Here is a 19,049-nt window from a genome sequence, read left to right as displayed (position 1 = left end):
TATAGGGCTTTTATGGACAAAAGGAATGAACCCGTGAAAATCAGCATCGTCCCAACCGAAAGAAAAACTGGTTCAACTTCCTCTACAGTGTCTTCATTGAACCTGACTGCAGAGGGGGAAGGGATCGAGATCCAAAGCCAAGAGATGTAGTAATTGGATGTCATGGAAAGTGTACCAAAATCTATGAAGAAAAGGCACAACTACTCCTGCAGAAAGTGAAACAGAACGATCTGATTGACTGGAATGAGAAGGGGGACTGATGTACGATGGCAGTCCCGTACCTGGCACCCACATGGTAGATCTAGTCAATGATGTTTTACGTCGAAGGAAAACTTTCACTCCTAGGGGATGGCAACAGTTTGCACAGGTATTGTCTACCATGAAGGTCCCCAAGACTTGGTTTGCAACAAAGATAGGTGGAACTGGATCCAGTCTTGGAAGAAATCCAAAGGATTAATTCACAGCGATGACAGGGATGGTGGATCCGAATTGTTTAGCGAACAGCTGCCTGTCAAGAAGAAGAGGGTGTCTCCTGTCATTTCAACAGCAAGAAGACCTCGGCATCATCCAAAGAGTTGGATCGACTTTTAAAACAATGCCCATTCTGCTGCTGGTCATTTTACAGGAGGTTGTGGTCATGGAGTGTTGTCCCCCCTCTCTTTCTGTAAGTGATTTTCTCAAACGTGTAAGGTGTCTTTGTGCCTGCTGTTCTGGGTCCATCGTTATCAAACATGAAACGTGCGACCAAATCGATGGACTTAGACCAACATCTCAGCCAGGTGTTTTACGAACCAAGTCATTCTGCAAGTTTTGGAGGAATCGATGCTGTTTACCGTGCTGCAAGAGAAAGGGGGGTGAAAATCACCCGTCAGCAAGTGAGGGAATGGATGCAACGTCAGGACACTTACGCACTGCACAAGCCAGTGCTATGGAGGTTTCCAAGGGCTAGAGTAATCGTCGGGGGTATGGACCAGCAGTGGCAGGTGATCTTGCCGACTTGAGTTCCCTGTCGAAATACAACCGAGGGTATCGATACATCCTCACCTGCATTGACATCCTGTCCAAGTATGCCTGGGCCATTCCCTTGAAAGATAAACGTGGAACCACCTTGGTGTCTGCCTTCCAACTGATTTTAAAAAGTGGGAGAAAACCAGAGAAACTGCAGACGGACCAGGGTAAAGAGTTTGTCAACCACTTATTCCAAAAATTTCTCAAGGGTGAAGGCATTCATTTCTTCACCACCGGCAATGAAACAAAAGCGTCCGTGGTCGAACGGTTCAATCGGACCCTGAAAACCAAAATGTGGAAATACTTCACCAGAAACAACACCCTGAACTACATCTCCATTCTTCCTCAATTGATGCAATCTTACAACAACACCTGGCACCGACAGCATCAAGAGAAAACCTGCCAATGTGAACAAGACCAACGAGAAGGAAGTGTGGGATACACTGTACAGTCACTTTGAACCCAAACCGTCAGATTCAAATATGACATTGGGGATCAAGTACGCATCAGCAAAGCCAAACGTATGTTCAAAAAGGGCTACCTCCCCAATTGGATGAAGAGGTTTTTACCATATCAGGACGGATCTCTGATCGACCACCCTTGTACAAGTTGAAAGATTACGATGGTGAAGAGTTAGAAGGAACATTCTATGAGCAAGAACTGCAAAGAGTGGTCAAGAAAGACGACGATGTCTTCAGAGTGGAAAAGGTACTCAAGACGAGACAGAGAAAGGGAAAGACAGAATACTTGGTCAAGTGGTACGGTTGGCGAGCCAAGTTTAACAGTTGGGTGACGGACTTGGCAAAGATATAATAAGGAGGTGCTCTGACCAATCACCACATTTGGAACTCAACGGTCATCATGGCTGAATACCCCTTCTTCTAGACGTTGCCAAGCAATGCATCGATGGACGTCTTTCCGGATAATACTGTGACAGGCTACACTGTGAAATTACCCAAACACATTTCTCTGCAGGGGAACTGGGAAGTGGCCTTGATGGAAATACACTACCCATTCACTTGGTATAATGTGGTCGAGGGTAGGAACTTGCTCCTGTACAATGATCAGGACCATAGAGAGACACTTGTCAAAATACCTGCAGGTTCCTATGATGGTTTTGGAAGTATACTGACCACTCTGAGAGGGCAAGGCTTACCCGACAATGTCCAGTTGACTTTCGACTCGGTATCCAGGAAAGTAACTGCTGATGTGAGTGAGGGTGCCAGACTCCACTTTCTCCCAGGTCTGGCCGAACTCATGGGATTTTATCCCAATACCATCTTAAGACAGAAGAGTGATGCAACTTTCATGCTCAACGTTCGAAACCTCTCTTCTCTGTATGTGTACTGCGACCTAGTGGATGAACAGTTGGTCGGAGATGTGTATGCACCCCTGCTGAGAATAGAAAACGTGGAAGGGATCCATGGCCAGATGATCAACCGCACCTTCCACACTCCATACTTTCTTCCCCTTAGACATCGTGAATTTGATACAGTAGAAGTCTACATAGGAGAAGACATGGGTCTAAAAGTGCCATTTCAAGGTGGGAGAGTGATTGTGACATTAGCCTTCAGGAAACGATGTCCAACACTGTTGTAGTTATGAACATGTCTCGCAGAGGGAAAGTCTACGAAAACAACCCTGCCGCATACAAGCAGTTTTATTTGGATCAGGTTGGAAATGGAGCATCGTTTCAGGGAGCAGCCATACAACGAGGATATGGTTTGGGCGGCATCCTCGGTGGACTCTTCCGCGCAGCCACGCCACTGCTCAAACAAGGCGCCAAAGTCCTTGGCAGACAGATGTTGAGAACAGGACTCAACATTGCAGGCGATGCACTGAGCGGACGTAACGTGAAGCGTTCTGCAAAAAGACGATTATTGAAGGCTGGCAAAGACCTGATGACAGGAAGGGGTTTAAGACAGTTTGTCTCCCCAGGCAATGGTGGTGGTATAAAACGCAGAGCACCACGCAGAAGGGTCATTTCCTCCAAAGCCAAGCGACAGAGAAGATCTCCCGACATTTTTGACTGACGCTTTTTATCATGGCATTTCTTCACGAACACTCCTGCGAATGTACCAAGAGTGAACTTGACTTGTTCACAGTTCCTCCAACGCAGACCAGTGTGGAAGAGGGACAATGGGAAGAAGTGCATCCCCTGACACACATTGTGGAATCGGGACCCATCGAATTTGTGATTTCGGGTTCAGGGGAAGACTACATCGATCTGTCCTCAACACTCCTTCTGATCAAGGCTAAGATTACAAAAGCCGATGGTACTAACATCGGTGCAGATGCAGCAGTGGGTCCCGTCAACTTGTGGCTCCATTCACTGTTCAGCCAAGTGGATGTACACCTCAATGGCAAAATGATATCCAACCCCTCCCCTACTTACCCCTACCGAGCGATGTTGGAGACCTTGTTGAATTATGGTGAGGAGGCCAAAGTCACCAATATTAGTTCAGCCCTATTCTTCAAGGACTATCACTTGAAAATGGATGAAGTGGACCCTACCAAAGCAGGTGGAGAAGTGAACAAGGGACTGAAAAACCGATATGCCTTCACATCTGGCAGTCAAGTTGTCGATATGGTAGGACCCATCCATTCGGATCTCTTCTTTCAGCCCAAATATCTAATGAATGGTGTCGAATTACGTCTCAAACTCAATAGAAGTAAGAATGCCTTCTCCCTTGTGAGCTCTGCAGAAAATCCAGGCTTCAAAGCTGTAGTCACTGAAGCCACACTACTGGTCAGGAAAATAAAACTCAGTCCGTCGGTACAGCTGGGCCATGCAGAAGCTTTAAAGCAGGGACCGTCCAAGTATCCTATACATCGTTGTGTGATGAAGGTTCTGTCCATTCCCGGAGACACCATGTCGTTCAATAAAGACCACATCTTTCTGGGACAGCTACCTAAACGAGTGGTCTTGGGTCTGGTAGACAACGATGCCTTCAACGGTTCATACAAGAAGAATCCTTTCAACTTCAAACATTACGACATGACATCGCTGGTCGTAAATGTGAGTGAAAAACAAGTGCCAAGCAAACCTCTGAAACTGGACTTCACCAAAGCTGGCAGCCAATCATTCATCATGGCCTACTATTCCCTGTTTACAGCGACGAATAAAACAGGTCGGGATGAAGGAATCAACACCAATTGCTATGAATACGACAATGGATACACACTGTTTGCCTTTGCTCTCACACCTGACTTGTCTGCTGACGAAGGACCTTTGAACCTGGTCAAAGAAGGCAACTTGGGCATCGAACTGCAGTTCAGACAAGCCCTGCCAAATACGGTGAATTTACTCGTGTATGGCGAGCTGGACAATGTCATTGAAATTGACAGAGATCGCAACGTCCTGTTTGACTTTTGATCCCTGATCATTGGACGAACATCACACGAGAGAAGAATGGACACTCTCAAGCTCAGGGAGATCTTGCTTGCAGATCAGTACACGGATCCTCTTTTGGTGGGGTGAGAGCCTCTGATAAGTTACCCAGGCCAAACTCAAATCCTTTCCTGCCGCTTTTGTTGCCAATGTGGATCCCAGTACCAAACCAGGAAAACATTGGGTGGCTTTCTACTTTGTGGATAGCAACAATGGGGAATATTTCGATTCCTATGGATGTCCACCCATCAAGACACCTTTCGAGACATTCCTGAAAAGAAACTCTCTTGACTGGATCTATAACAGGCAGAGACTCCAAGGACCCCTTTCTTCAGTATGTGGACAGTACGTTCTCTATTATCTGCTGCATCGGTGCCGGGGATGGTCCATGCCAAACATTGTGAAGCAATTCACTGAAGATTTGACTTTCAATGACTTTCTTGTCAATGATTTTATCGAGAAACTGACAGGTTTTGATTTTGATGTTTATGATGTTACCTTTTTAAAGAAGCGTTAGAATTTGCTGTTTGCTTTTCATTGCAAGTTAGTTGTTCTTTGTATATTTGCATTGGTGTTAGCATTTGAATAAATTTTTAAAAAGTTGTTCAGTTGAAAACATTGCCAGTGTGTATCATTTTTTATCCCCCCCTTTTTTTTCAAGGGTTGGTTTAGCGGACGGGGGGTAAGGGGGTAGTTAAACATAATCAATCATCCACACTTCTCTCTCTCTCACACAAAGACTGTAGACTGACAAGTTTTTTCATTTTTAAGTCTGAACAGCACATTTCTTTTCTTAAATGCAAAACTTTATATAACACAATCATGAAACGGAATACAACAAGTTGCAAGTGTCCGCAGTGTTCTTGTTATACTGAAAAAGTCCGAGAAGAAACTTCAAGGAATTCATTGCATGCTTAACCTTTCAAAAAAAAAGAACATCAAAAAAAAAAAAATAGCAACTCGAAGCTAAAGATGCGGTAAATAACTTTGAACATTGACTGATACAATTGAAAACATCGCCGAAATCCTAACAACTAGAAGATCCATTTGTTGCACACATGGACTCGATAATGTCATTGCAGAGAACCATTCCGTACACAGTAATATTGTCCATCAAGGCTTCAAAGCATCCCTCTGGATCATCGGCCCATCGATAACACAGTAAGTGCAGCAATTCGTCAAGGTCAATCAATCCAAAGTCCATTTGGAGGTTACAGATCTCTGCAACTTCCTGGACAGATCTTTCCACTACAGACATGTCGATCCGTTCAGCAGCAGCTCCAAAGTATTTGGAAATCACTTCCCTCTGTCCAGCAGGTGTGCAACCATAATGTAGACACTCATGTTCCCTCTGGGACAGATAGTCATGTTGACATCCCTCACAGTTTTCACTCACGAGTTTATCAACTTCCTGTGAGATAAATTTCGCATAGATGTATTTCACCAGCTTGCGTGCCACTTTCCTATCCAGATCGTTGGGGATGGGGGTGGAGTGTACTCTGGAATAGAATGAATTAACTACAGGTCAGCATCTGGACAGCATCATCAACTCTCCCTATGATACATTTTAACTGACACCATTCATCAGTCTTAATGTAATACCTTTCTTGGTTGTATCAACTGCTCAGTCTTCTCCTGCTTAAAGAACTCACGAATTCCAACATAGGCACTTCCTTGTACATCTTGACACTAACAAGCCTAGCAGATGTGTCCATTGAAGAAAGTTGAAATCGAAACTCCTTCTCACCTGTTTGAGTGTTGACATCACTGGTGATGGGTCTGGAGTGCACTTGGGAGTACTGACTGGCTATCTGTCACATCTGTACTTTGAGAATCGAACAGAAGGGGTGTTGATGGTGGTTCTTGGGCAGGCTCAGGAAGAGTGGGACTGTGGTTGCCAGGGGAACTGGCTGCAGGCTCATCAAAACCTTCTGGGACACCAGGCATTGACCATCGGCTTTCATTGGTTTTTATATTGAAGTAATAGGGCTTCTCGACCCTCGCTGAATAACATTTGCGCCATCCTTGCTGACACTGGCTCGGTGTAAGGTCACAGGTTGCCATAGCTGTATGTGTCTGCACTTGTCAAAGGTCAGAGCTCGAATGAGGCCCTGAGTGGCCCTGATCTCTTTTAAAAATTGTCCTCATTTGCATAATTTCAAATGAACCAATCAGGTGATCAGTTTGAAATGGGACGTGTGCAAACTTTACATATTAGGTAATGGAGGACCATCTATCTCAACTTTCAAAATTCAAATAAAGCAATCAGGATTAAGTGTAAAAAAGGGAGCCACACGATTTTTCTTTGGGAAGTTAGGGGGTCCGATACCACACGCGCCCCCTTGCTTTGTTCCTAAATTTGAGGGAGGAGAGGGTGCGCCACGATTGCAAGCTTTCCAGTCAAACCAAGGGCTTAGGTGACACATTTTAACTTTTTCGGGTAAGCTAGGGGTCCGCGCCACACGCCACGGACCCAAATTGGGCGCACCACACTTTTTGGGGTAAGCTAGGGGGACCGCGCCACAGCGCCACGGATCCAAATTGGGCGCGCCACACCTTTTGGGGGTAAACTAGGGGGTCAGGTGCCTCCCGCGCCACTTTACCACGGACCCAAATTGGGCGCGCCACACTTTTTGGGGTAAGCTAGGGGGTCCGCGCCACACGCGCCACCGCGCCACGGACCCGAATGAGAGTGTACGGTGCCGTTCTATACTACTATCGTGTCAATTAACTGCTGATTTGCACATTTAATGAATTTTCGTTATTAGCCTGATATGTTTAGATATGGTTCATCAAATTCATTAAATTTGGTACAGATGAGCTCACATTACTTTATATGAAGTAAAGATTATTAATTAATTTTTCATTTGAATATCTAAATATCTATTGAACTTTCCTAATTAGAGTGATATGTCCAAAAATACTTCATCAATTTGATGAAACGTGGTGTTGATCTCCTGTCGATTAATTACTAATTGAAAAGGATTACTGTAACTTCGAAAAAGGTAAGACCAGTCAAAAGTAATACACTATTATAGGGAAGCCAGTGTACAAAACGTGCTGACATGTATGGATTTACATTTCAATTGAAACATTCTGATTTTGCCATCACTGTTTATTTCTCCTCATGTATCTATCGACAGGGTACAGCAAAGGACACGATGGGGCAAACACCTAGAGCTATAGCTGTTACAGAGAGGCCAGATATCAAAACAACTCCAGGTAAACTGGTATATCGCCAGTACGCTCTTCGATAGTGCATTCCCTTTCCTAGTAAATAAGCGAGGCAATCATGCCGATTCATAGAGTCGTAATCATCGTGGCATTCATATATTTATGTAACAACAAAAATAATCAATTAATTAGAATTAATTAAAATCAATTACATAATAAATTCGCACAAACAGCTATTGACAAACATAATGTATACGAACCTAGAGGCATGTTAATTTCTGAAGGAAAAGCACTGTATAAAATATAGATACTTATAAATTAGAGGGTATGCTGTTTTTAATCCATTTTTATAATGAACAATGACGTCGTATTCGTAACTCAGATTTCTGATACCTGCCTAACGTTTAAAATATAGCGTTGCCATTGACCTATGAAGGAAAGTAGCTTTCCTTTCATGTGCAATTCAACCCTCAAAGAGATGAGGTACTTGCTTCACAAGCTGGACATAAATGGTTCATGTTCTTGCATGGCACACAACCTTAAAGTGCTGACCCTATCTGCTGGTGATTTTCAAATTAAGACCTCTTTGCCGTCATCATACCTGTTATGCAAGCGTCGCGTTTATCTTGTGTTAACGATCGATAAAATATCTAAGTATATAAGTAAGAAGCTGTTGAAAAAGAGTTCTGCCTTCTGAAAACACATTTTCATTTCCATTACATTGTTCCTCGATTCAATCGTATAATCAAGGTGGTGGTGGTACCAGCTCTGAACAGACAACACCTCTTCAGCCTCAATCGCATTCTCAGAAACAACCGACGGTAGAGGATTCCAAAACAGAAGAAGATAGTGGCTGGACACTTGTAACATCAAAGAAGGTAAGACACTTGAAAGATCCTCTTCCTGGCAAGTGCGGGTGAAAATATACCAACCTTGACATTAAATTGTAAAAACGTAGGATTTGTTTTATTTGCCATCTTCAAATAAGATAAATGGATATCCTGCTACTAGTCGGAACACTACAGTCATAACCTTTATTAAAATGTGTTTATTTACAGTCATCTACTAAGAAAATCCCAACCCCACAATCTGCAATGCTGAGCATTACATTAAGGCCTAAAAGTAAAGGAAACCAAGGTAATTGTTTACACTTTAGCCGCCTGTAACAAGTTATGAAGTTCCTTCAATTGCGGCTAGTTTGTTACAAGAGATTAGGATAGTTACGTTTTACGTATTACACAAGAATTGCCAATTTTGTTAATAATGACCAGATTTTCTTTTGCGTTTCATGGAAAATGTGGCGAAATCACACAACACTGGGCGAACAAAAAATCAACATGTTTTGATTCAGACATAATGTAACCTGTCCTGCAAGTCTTTAGAGATTTATTTATTATGCCCATGTAAATACTATGAAGTAATCGGCTTCTCCTAACCTTTGCCAGGTGATAACGTAGGCACTCTGAAGAAGACAGGATCACCACAGTCCCCATACAAATCTCAACAAACATCCCCAGTATCTTCCAACGCGGCAAGTGTTGACAGTCTCCCGATGGCATTCCGTCAGCTCCTGGAGACCAATGAGTTCGCCCTTGCATGTAAACAGTGTTTCACGCAAACACCAGGTCAGTTTGGTCAAAGAAGCTACTCCTTCAACCCAGTTCTTGACCACACTTGTTGGGGAGACATACTCCTCTCGTGTGCGGAAGGGGCCAGGGTTTTCTGCTGGAAGAAGATCAGGCGCGCGTAAATAAGAAATACACTGGAAACTACTGGTTGTGCAGTAAATTTGAGAATGAAGAAAAGTGCGAGGTTCGAGAAGATAGGTGCCATTTTCCTCACAGTCAGGAAGAAATTGACTTCTGGACAAAGGAGAGACAGTACGAATTGAAGAGGTCGGAACTAGAGACATATCTGAAACACTTGCCAAGCTATCGGACACTAAATTCGAACATTAATGCAGATGTCGATCCTAATGCTGGCGATGGGACATTGATATCTAAAGCAGCATCAACAGTATGGCCAGCACCAGTGTCAAATACTACAGCTCCTCCATCGCAAAAACCCATTCCCATGTCCAGTGATACTGCATGCAGATTTCCTGAGACCAGGCCGGCTGGCACTCCCACAATTCACACACCAATCATGCAACCCAAAAAGCTAAATATGAAGTGGAAGAAACTAAGCTACCTTTCCAGCTAAAGATAGTATGTAAAGCATGCTGGGAATCTCCACTGCGAAATGCTGTGTGAAACTACCAATAGACGCGAGACGTGCACCATATGCGCTAATAAACTGGTGAAGGAATTTCTAATAAGATCTAAACAGGGCGTTGGATAGCTGTAAACTCTATTCCTAAAGTAGTAATTTACAAAAATCCCAGTGTGCTGAGAATGTGCGATCATGCAAGGAAAGGTAAAGACCATTACAAAATAATGACTGGGAGAGACTGTGCAAATCCACATTCAGAGGAGGAGATGGCGCTTTGGAATTGGCAGAGGCTGAACAAAGGTAGGAAAACAATTTCAGTAGATAATATTGATATCAACATTGATTGCAATTTAAGGACCTATTGATTTCGAACGGATTTATCAAAGTCATGCACATCAAATGTTCGAATAGAATTCGCTAAATTCGCTAAATATAGACGTTGCAGGGAATGATTTATAACACGCGGCACCAAAGTACATCGATCGTCAAATTGCAGTCATCTGTAACTTTGATAAATGGCGACATATTTTCAGAAAAGTCATCAGAGAAATCCATGCAGTCTATGATTCGTACTAATATCATGTAAACACGTCTATTGCAGTGTTATCTTTCGAAGCTTTGGCAACGATACTACAGCAAAACGAACGAGCTCGTAAACAGCGATTTGAAAATTCGAAATCGAAAACATGGCAGATTCGGAGTGACGACGTTGTTCCGATGGACTTAACTCATGAAAGACCGAAGTCATACAACTGTGAATACTGCAACAAACAGTTAAACTCACGCTTTCAGCTGCAGCAGCACTTCACGTCATCAAGTCATAAATACAGAGTAATGACAGACAAAGACCGAGAGCATGAATGGAAACATAGACCACCACCGTGGAAATTACGTGAAGACAATCTCAAACTGTGTGCCAGGTAAGGCTTGAATTTAACACGTATTGCTGGTCGTATACTATATAAGGTCTCTTTATTACTTGAATGATCAACTGGACAGGTTCTCCAGCTAGTCGTATTGATCACCATTTCTTCATAGAAAAAAGGGTCAAAACACTATTATATGAGCATATCAAATGTAGTACTTTATTATACATGATGCTTTGTTATGAATGTGCTCTCCAAGCTTCAGTTGTGACAGAATTCTGAATCTCTTAAGAACTCGCCAAGGAAATTATCATCATTCTCCAATGTGCACATAAAAAAAAAACATCACAAACAGTAAACGTATGACCATGTTGTTCGCCATAAATGTGCGATTTTCGAAAACAATAAAAAAACCTGTAAGCAGAGTTTAAGTTGGTTGACATTGCACGGAATATTGCAGGGTAGGTTACGCTTATTTTCTCGATGTTTGTCCAAGTCATTTTGAGCTTAAGATCAAGGGAACGACATTCGTGAATGTAAAGTTTGTATCCTTTATCTATTTTATTATCGAGGTTTAGTAATTATTTTGAAACATGTATAACGAATAAAAAAGATACCCAGCCTTGTTCTCAAATAATGTCGCTGCTTCGTCCGCGTGTTGGGACTCTGAAACGTCAAAGTAGTATCCAATATGATTGAATTTTATGACTCTAGCTTGTTGAACAGTGCCAAATCGTGATCGCTTATTACCCGGCAAAGCAATTATAGACATGTTTCCCACAGTCCCTCCACTCAGGGTAGACTGTTTTCTGAAATGCGATTTATCTGGCATGTCATTTGCTCATTTTCGCAGTGCCTGGTAACATAGACATGACTTTTCCACTCTAACTACCTTTTCCGTACACTGACTCAGCACAAACTACAATTTATATTGTTTTACTGAACAACAATGACTTAATCTTAATGATCTACAGGGAATTAAAACAACCTAAGTCGTGTCCATATGGTGAGTGTACATACGCACATAGCGAAGAAGAATTGCACGAGGGAAGGAAAGAGCCCTTATCGTCGCATGAAAATAAAGAGGGCCAAGGAACAGGATGTCTACTCCTTTGTGGACGATTTAGTAGAGAAATACAACGATGTGCAGGCACATAACTTGGTATGGATATTAATTATGAAAAGTCTAAAGATCTTGCTACGTGACACTTTTCTTACCATGTGCATATCCAAAGATCCAAAGACTCCCTCCCAATCATCTGAAAGTGAAGAATAAAATCGCATAACGTATCGAATTACTTAGAGAATGGCTAGAGTATGTTGCATATACATAATGACTACAATACAATACAAACCTTTATGAAGGTGATCCATTGTGTGCAGATGACTAGTTAACAATACAGTCTTGTGATATCGATGAGTTAAAAGCCCAGTAACTGTAATAACATCCATCTTTGGGATTTTGTCAGGTTCTTTCGATGTAACAGCTGCAGTTTCTTACCTTCTGCTATGATAGTTGCCAAGAGAATTCCAGTTCGTACCTTAAAGTACTTGTCAAAATTGACACTTCACGATGCGCACGTTGTATTTACAAGCCAAGCACTTGTCTCTGAGAAAAGTCGTTTTGTTTGACTTTATGATACTGATCACCCTTCCATTCTAAGCATGTTCGTTGCATTAAATTATACTTTTAGTTCAGCGAAAACATTGAAGACGTGAATATGAGTGTAATTCAGAAATGAGTACTTCACTGGTGAAAACAGGAATTCATCAGAAAACAACACACAACTGGAAGTTCAAATTTTCATCAGACAAAGTAAGTGCAACGTCTCTTCATTTATCAAATGCCATAGTGTATTTCATTACGTATCCCTTATCCAATCATCTTGTGATTGGTTAAGCTGCAGTTAAAATATATTGACTAAAAGTGATGTTATATAACAAGAATACCCACGTCCGTCGTACATGATGATACTGCTGTTTCTCATCGTATTAAATGGGGCATTGAAACTTTATGCATAATATTGACTCTCCTTAGCGCTTTAGAGTCTATGGTTCCCTTAACCTACTCTGGGGCAAACGAACGTATTTTGATACCCGAATGATATGCCAATATGTGTATATTGCTTTCAGTCTGAGGGAAGAACAGTTCTTTGTACAAATATTGGTAATCCTTGAGCTGTCAGTCTTCTCTTTCGTGTTATATCATTTACATATTTTTCTAGAAGGTTCAATTTCAAGCAGAATAGAATATCTCATCATAAGAATCGTGCTGGTTGTCTTTTCAGGTGCAACTGCTACGGGTGGGTTTGCTATTTGATGTCCATCGTCAGCATTTCTATCTAAAAGAGGGCAAGGGAAAGCTTCAGATCGCTTCGGGAAGTAAATTTGCCTCCATAGTGGGTGATTATGAAGTTTGTATAGGTTTTGAGTCTGAAGTATTTGGCAGCTTTTACCAGTGGGTGGTATTTTCCTTTGGATCCGAGCCTGTTTTATTGAAGCAGCTGACAGCTCATATTGGCAGTTCCGATGCACTGAATAAAGTCCACGACATGCATCATCAGATAGATGTGACTGCGTGGAATTTCATGAACAGTGACATTGTAAAATATGATGATCCTAATTCCAATGACTTTGATAATGGGCTTTTGAAGAAGTACAAAGATCCTTCATTGTTCAAGGAGCAATGTGTACAGTTGACAAAGTTTGAACTCACAAGGAAAACATACGGACATCAGATGCATCGGCTGCTTAATATCGAGGAATTATCTCAAATGAAAATAATCGAGAGGTACGTTGAAAAGGCGCTTGTCGTGAGCTTCTGTCGCTAATTCTAATACATTTTTTCTTAATTTAATATTAAATCGACTACGTCGGTAACTGCAAAGGCTAAATATCCTTGAATCCGCGAGTGAAACCTGCTGGGTGATCGTTATAGTCATTACATGTTACGTAAAGTATGAATAGACACATGTAATACAAATGTAGAATACATAGAAATAACGGTGTGTCCTTGTATAGATAGACTGCTTATTATCAGTGGTTCAGAACGGTCAAACTATACACTGTTAAATTATGTCAAACCGATTATGTTTTACCTTGAATAGGTTTGACCATTGGACTAGTCTTGATGTCATGTTGTGACACTAAAGGGGGACTTTGCCAATATCGTTTTTCCATCCGTTCTATTTCTAGGTTCAGTTGCAAAACATTGATAACAGCATGCCGCTCCATTAGCAAGAGACCAGATTTGGAACCGCAACTCGTTTTGCACAAGGCGGTCAACTCTTCAGTATTATTCAAGTTGGCCAAGAATTATCTGATGACTACGAAGCTGGTAGAATCATGCTACGAAGTGTTAACGCAGTGCTCATAAAGCCATGTAACTCGGAGTCTAGAGTCGTGTACGAGGCGACTGTCGTCAGCGATCAGGATTTCAGTGGCATCAACAAACAAAGTGTGTTCATACAACTAAGCGAGCAATCCTGCAAGGCCATGGAGCTTCAAGATAACCAGAAGATCGAAGTTAAATTCAGTTTCGCATAAATCGTCTACCATTCTGTCGTCAACACTTTGCAATCGATGCCATAATTTCACATCAGTTGAATGTTATCTTCCCTCAGTTTCATCCTAAACCAGAAGTCACCCAACGAAAACTTAAGAAGATAAAAGGTGTTGAGATGAATAGACATCAATTGCTGGCTGCGAGGTTGGTCATTGAAAGAACCCCAGGTATCTCGAATCCATTGATCATCTATGGACCATTTGGAACGGGTAAAACGTTCACCATCGCCATGTCAATACAGCAACTGGTGAATGCACAACCCGATGCAAGAATGTTGGTCTGTACAGTGTCAAACAGGTAAATGGAATACAACAATATTACACTACAGTTTTACAGCCAGCCGCAAGTTAAACATGAACAAATGAAGTTTTCTAGTGGCAATAGAGACAAAGGTTAACGTTTAATAAATCCTATTAATGACCCATAAAATTAAATATTTCACAAGGGGCATGTTTCTGAGTGGGGATAATGCTTCTTTTGTTTACGACTACTTGTCTTCCACAGTGCTGCTGACTTGTACATAACAGAGTACATCGACAAAATGGTTAGTGATGGGTGTACACTTTTACGGCCACTACGAATTTATGCTAGACATCGTCGTGTTCAAACAATTCCACCGGTTGTTGCCAAGTACTGCCAATTACAAGAGGTGACTGGAGGATATAAGGAAGTACGCATGCCAACTACAGATGACGTCAACCAAATAAAGGATTACTCCGTTGTTGTCACTACACTATCGAGTTCTATGATATTGAAAAGGATTGGGTTAGAAGGTCATTTCACTCACATATTTATCGATGAGGCTGGCCAAGCACTTGAGACCGAGGCTATTATGCCATTAACTCTTGCAGGGGAAAACACAAAGATAATACTCGCAGGAGATCACAGGCAGATGAGCCCAGTGGTTGGTATAAAATCTACTAGGTTTATTGTTTCACGTATGCCAATTTTTATCACATAAATAGTCTAATATATTTATAGTGAAATTCTATCATAATAGATGTGCAAAATCATCTTATGCTAATTGCCTGAAACTGCAGAGGATTTTTGTTCAATCGACCTGATTATATTTTTTATATCTTTTGTTTAAACATTGCGCTAATAGTTTAATATTTACATTACTTTATACGTCAATTCGGACTATAAATGCATGGAAACAACGAAAATGTGAATGTTCTTCGACAGTTTTTGGTATGGAAACTTGAAATGCCACTTCAGTCATGTGTAGTACTATTCTGCTGTCGACTAATCAAGTGAACAATGTTTCGTAATAAAATAAGAGTAATTATTAGAATTTTCCCAAAGTCTAGTCAACATTGGTTATAGCAAAACGCTGTGGACAAACGACAATGATAACATTCTGCACTATCCATGAAATCTAACCAGAACTGGCCAAAGCAACAATTGGTGTATCATAAGTATTCCATATATAATGTTCATGTTATGTTTTCTCTCTATATATTTAACAGGTGTATTCAGAATATGCCAGAGAAAACAAATTCCACCACTCCTTACTCAAGCGGCTTTTTGACATATACCGCGAAGAAGGCAAACAGGGGGAAACTTGCCGTGTTATGTTGGATGAAAATTACAGGTGTCATGAAAACATCCTTGCATTTATATCTCCGCTATTTTACGGGAAAGAGTTGATTGCATCGTCAAATCCGCCCCAGAAACGTCATCCTGAGATTTATCCATTGGTGTTTTATAGTGCTATGGTAAAGAGGAATTGTTGGGGACTTCATATCATAATGTTGCCGAGGTATGCGTAAATGGATTGTGCAGTTAGTGAGTCACAGGCGCAATAGTTATGTTCAAACAACTCCCACTAAAACGTGCATAATTGACAAAATCAATACCTAGAAATATTACAAGTATACTCGACCTTACAAACCTACTCAGTTCCTTGTGAATGTCCAGTCATGGTGAAATGCTATGGGGAGTAACTATTGAAAAAATAAGGATTTCATACTCTCAACATCCTGCACCCTTCTCTAATTTATCGAAATCTTTTGCACCTGAACCATTCAAATTAGTACAAAGAAAAACACATTCCCAAAGATCACAGTCACGCAATACAATGTAAAGGTCGCACACATTCGTTGCTTGATAGCCGCTATAACATGTTGGCAATAAGTAAAGCCAGCCACAAGAGGGTAGAAATTTTAGTACTCTTAGTGAATTAGACGCTATGACATAAAGTACCAAATCAACCAGTAGAGATAATAGGTGTTTGAACATTGTAAACATGATTTGACGTAAGAATTCTTTCAAAAAATGTAAACTGAGTCGTCAAGTGTAATGGAGTTCAGAGATGTATATTTTGCTTGTACTAGTAATATATTGTGTCTCTGTTATTTTCGATGCACCTATTTTGTCACTCTATTCCAGGCACAGGAGCTCGTAGAAAGAGTTAAATGGTTGTGTCGGAATTGGCCAAGAGAATGGGGCCCTGCCAGAACTGAACCGCATAGGTGTTGTGTCATCATATCCAGCTCAGGTACTGAAAGTCTTGATACCTTGCATCTACGTCTGGTCGATATCAGCTGTGTCAAAATAATCAATGTTAGGGTACACAAGTCCAGATATCTCATTACCTTCTAAAACTTTTGTGCAATTTTACTTCTTCAATGCATCATGAAATATAGGGAAAAGAGGTAATGTCCACAAACGTATCTTCGGGAAGAGAGCAGACAAGTCACTCTGTACCAAGTACAGTTGCAATACAAATCCTATAGTTTCCGCAGCCAGTACTCACAAAATATACAAATTGAGATCTACTGATTTGATATATTCTAACATCGGAGTGCAACACCCAGTTGCTGAGCCGTTCTCAAGGTTGCAAGAGAATTGCAAAAAGGAGAAATATATAACAAACAACATGGACGAGTAATGTTCAATACCGTCTGATGTACTAAATAATCTTTGCAGGTTAAACAAGTTCGAAAGAGTCTGCGAAATTTAGGTCTACAGGAAGTGACAGTCGAAAGTATCAACAACATTCAAGGTACTTTCTCTATCCATGTTTAATTTGTCTTTATTTTTTCCATTGATGCTTTGTCCAATACATCATAAATACTCATTATTAGTAAACTGGTCTGCTTTCCGATCACTCTCAAGATTGACATGTATGAGATTTAATTTACAATTAGACATGCTTCATATCACAATTATGTGTCCGCAAATTAGTGTTTGCCTTTGTTCAAGCTACAATAAATTATCAGCCCACATTTCAGTCCATGTCATGAAAGCTATGATGCGCACATATTTCAGACATTATTCGCCACTGAAAAGATACTGGAACACCTAAAGGACTTTGGATCACATCCTCCTTGTTGTAATTAGCTATCATGCCTGTCTGAAGGTGCTTTTAATAGTAAATGACTACCAACCAATATATTCCCAAGGATAATGTTGTTTTGTACTACCTCTTAGTATTCATTCTCAGACACTTTTTAATAATTACACCCTTGCCCCTATTTTCACTTACTTGGATATATTTGACAGGTAAACAATACCGTGCTTTGTTCATAAGTACAGTTCGAACCCGCAAAGTCACCCAGACTGATGATATTGATGTAAGAAGTTTGAACCTAGGATTTTTATCTGATCGTAAAATGTTCAATACCGCCTTCACCCGTGCTCAGTCGTTGGTTGCAGTAGTCGGTGATCCTGTGGCATTGTGTTCTATTGGTAAATGTTCAAATTACTGGAGAAAGTTCATATCGGGTGTGTGAGAAGAACCAGAGCATACATCCTGACACAGTAACTCTTCAAAGCATCGATCATCAGGTGATGTCCAATCGCGTCAAACTGAACCCCAAAGCTGTAGAGTTTATTCCCAGAAACAAAAATGACAAGCAAGTGTCACAACAGCAGAGGGCAACCAATACAAGGACACAAACAGTAAAATATGGACACCTTGGAACAAATCATCGAACGTCACATACTAATATGCCTGGTGTAAGACTCGTTGCCGAAGAGAGACTGCCATACAAAACTTCATTGCCTGTGTCAATGAGTACGAGCCTACCTAACACAGCAGAAACCACTGGAGGCAATTCAAGCATCTTTATGACCAACAAGACAAAACCAAACCTAGACACTATCGTCTGGAATAATGATTCGAACCAAGCAGAAAATCCTGACACCAGCAGTGTAGCTGATGATATCAGCTTCTTCACAGACAGTGCTTTAGACGACGATGAGTGGGCGTCTGATGTTGAAGAAGACTTTCTTGAGCCATCGGTATGGATGAGATATTGAAAGAGTTAGATAGGCAATTAGATGAAACCAGACAAAGGTACAGTGAAGGAAGGGCTTTTGAAGATGTCATTGATAGTGATGAAGAAGAAGTCAGTGGAGAGTCACGAGGAGTGTTTGCTGGTCTAGAGAATAGGCCATCTGAGGGTGGTTTTCTACCAAGTACAACACAAAACAGAACACGACGACAGTTATATGGTGCTGATTATGATGATGGTTAGACTCTGATTGTGATGATCCTGTATGGTATCCATACGAAAATGAAACACTTGAAGCAGATGACGCTACACTCATAACGGAATTTAGTGACGACGAACTTAAGGAAAAACTGTCATTGGATTCATTTACATATAAACGATGCAAACTGTATGTTGAACCTTCCAGAACGTTTGCTGTCACTATTAATGAATCTGAGTACATTGAGATTGAAATCACAACCCGGTTGAAACGTGGACGTGCTCTGAACAATGACAAAGTTGCCGTTGAAATTCTGAATTGCCAAATGACTTTACAGATGGTGATGAAAGAAAATCAAAGATCTATGGCAAAGTTGTTGGCATTTTAGAGCGAG

General features: G+C 41.1%; 1 protein-coding gene across 1 annotated transcript; it reads left to right on the top strand.

Moving 5' to 3' along the window:
* The first annotated feature begins 8,299 nt into the window (after positions 1-8,299).
* Positions 8,300-19,049, top strand: LOC139143608 (probable helicase with zinc finger domain). Its single transcript, XM_070714075.1, has 12 exons — positions 8,300-8,451; positions 8,632-8,710; positions 9,019-10,084; positions 10,386-10,704; positions 11,625-11,812; positions 12,345-12,466; positions 12,939-13,441; positions 13,846-14,512; positions 14,720-15,119; positions 15,685-15,977; positions 16,607-16,715; positions 17,147-19,049. The coding sequence occupies exons 8-11, from the start codon at positions 14,331-14,333 to the stop codon at positions 16,620-16,622; spliced, it is 891 nt and encodes a 296-aa protein (XP_070570176.1). The 5' UTR covers positions 8,300-8,451; positions 8,632-8,710; positions 9,019-10,084; positions 10,386-10,704; positions 11,625-11,812; positions 12,345-12,466; positions 12,939-13,441; positions 13,846-14,330; the 3' UTR covers positions 16,623-16,715; positions 17,147-19,049.

The sequence above is a fragment of the Ptychodera flava genome, chromosome 11, assembly GCF_041260155.1.
Source record: "Ptychodera flava strain L36383 chromosome 11, AS_Pfla_20210202, whole genome shotgun sequence".
In the NCBI taxonomy this organism is placed as follows: Eukaryota; Metazoa; Hemichordata; class Enteropneusta; family Ptychoderidae; genus Ptychodera; species Ptychodera flava.
This window is presented reverse-complemented; position numbering and strand designations above follow the sequence as displayed.

Coding starts and splice junctions, on each gene's coding strand:
- LOC139143608 (XM_070714075.1), top strand. CDS start 14,331: ATGAATAGACATCAATTGCTGGCTGCGAGGTTGGTCATTGAAAGAACC. Junction 14,513..14,719: donor GTCTGTACAGTGTCAAACAG/GTAAATGGAATA, acceptor TGTCTTCCACAG/TGCTGCTGACTTGTACATAA. Junction 15,120..15,684: donor ACAGGCAGATGAGCCCAGTG/GTTGGTATAAAA, acceptor TATATTTAACAG/GTGTATTCAGAATATGCCAG.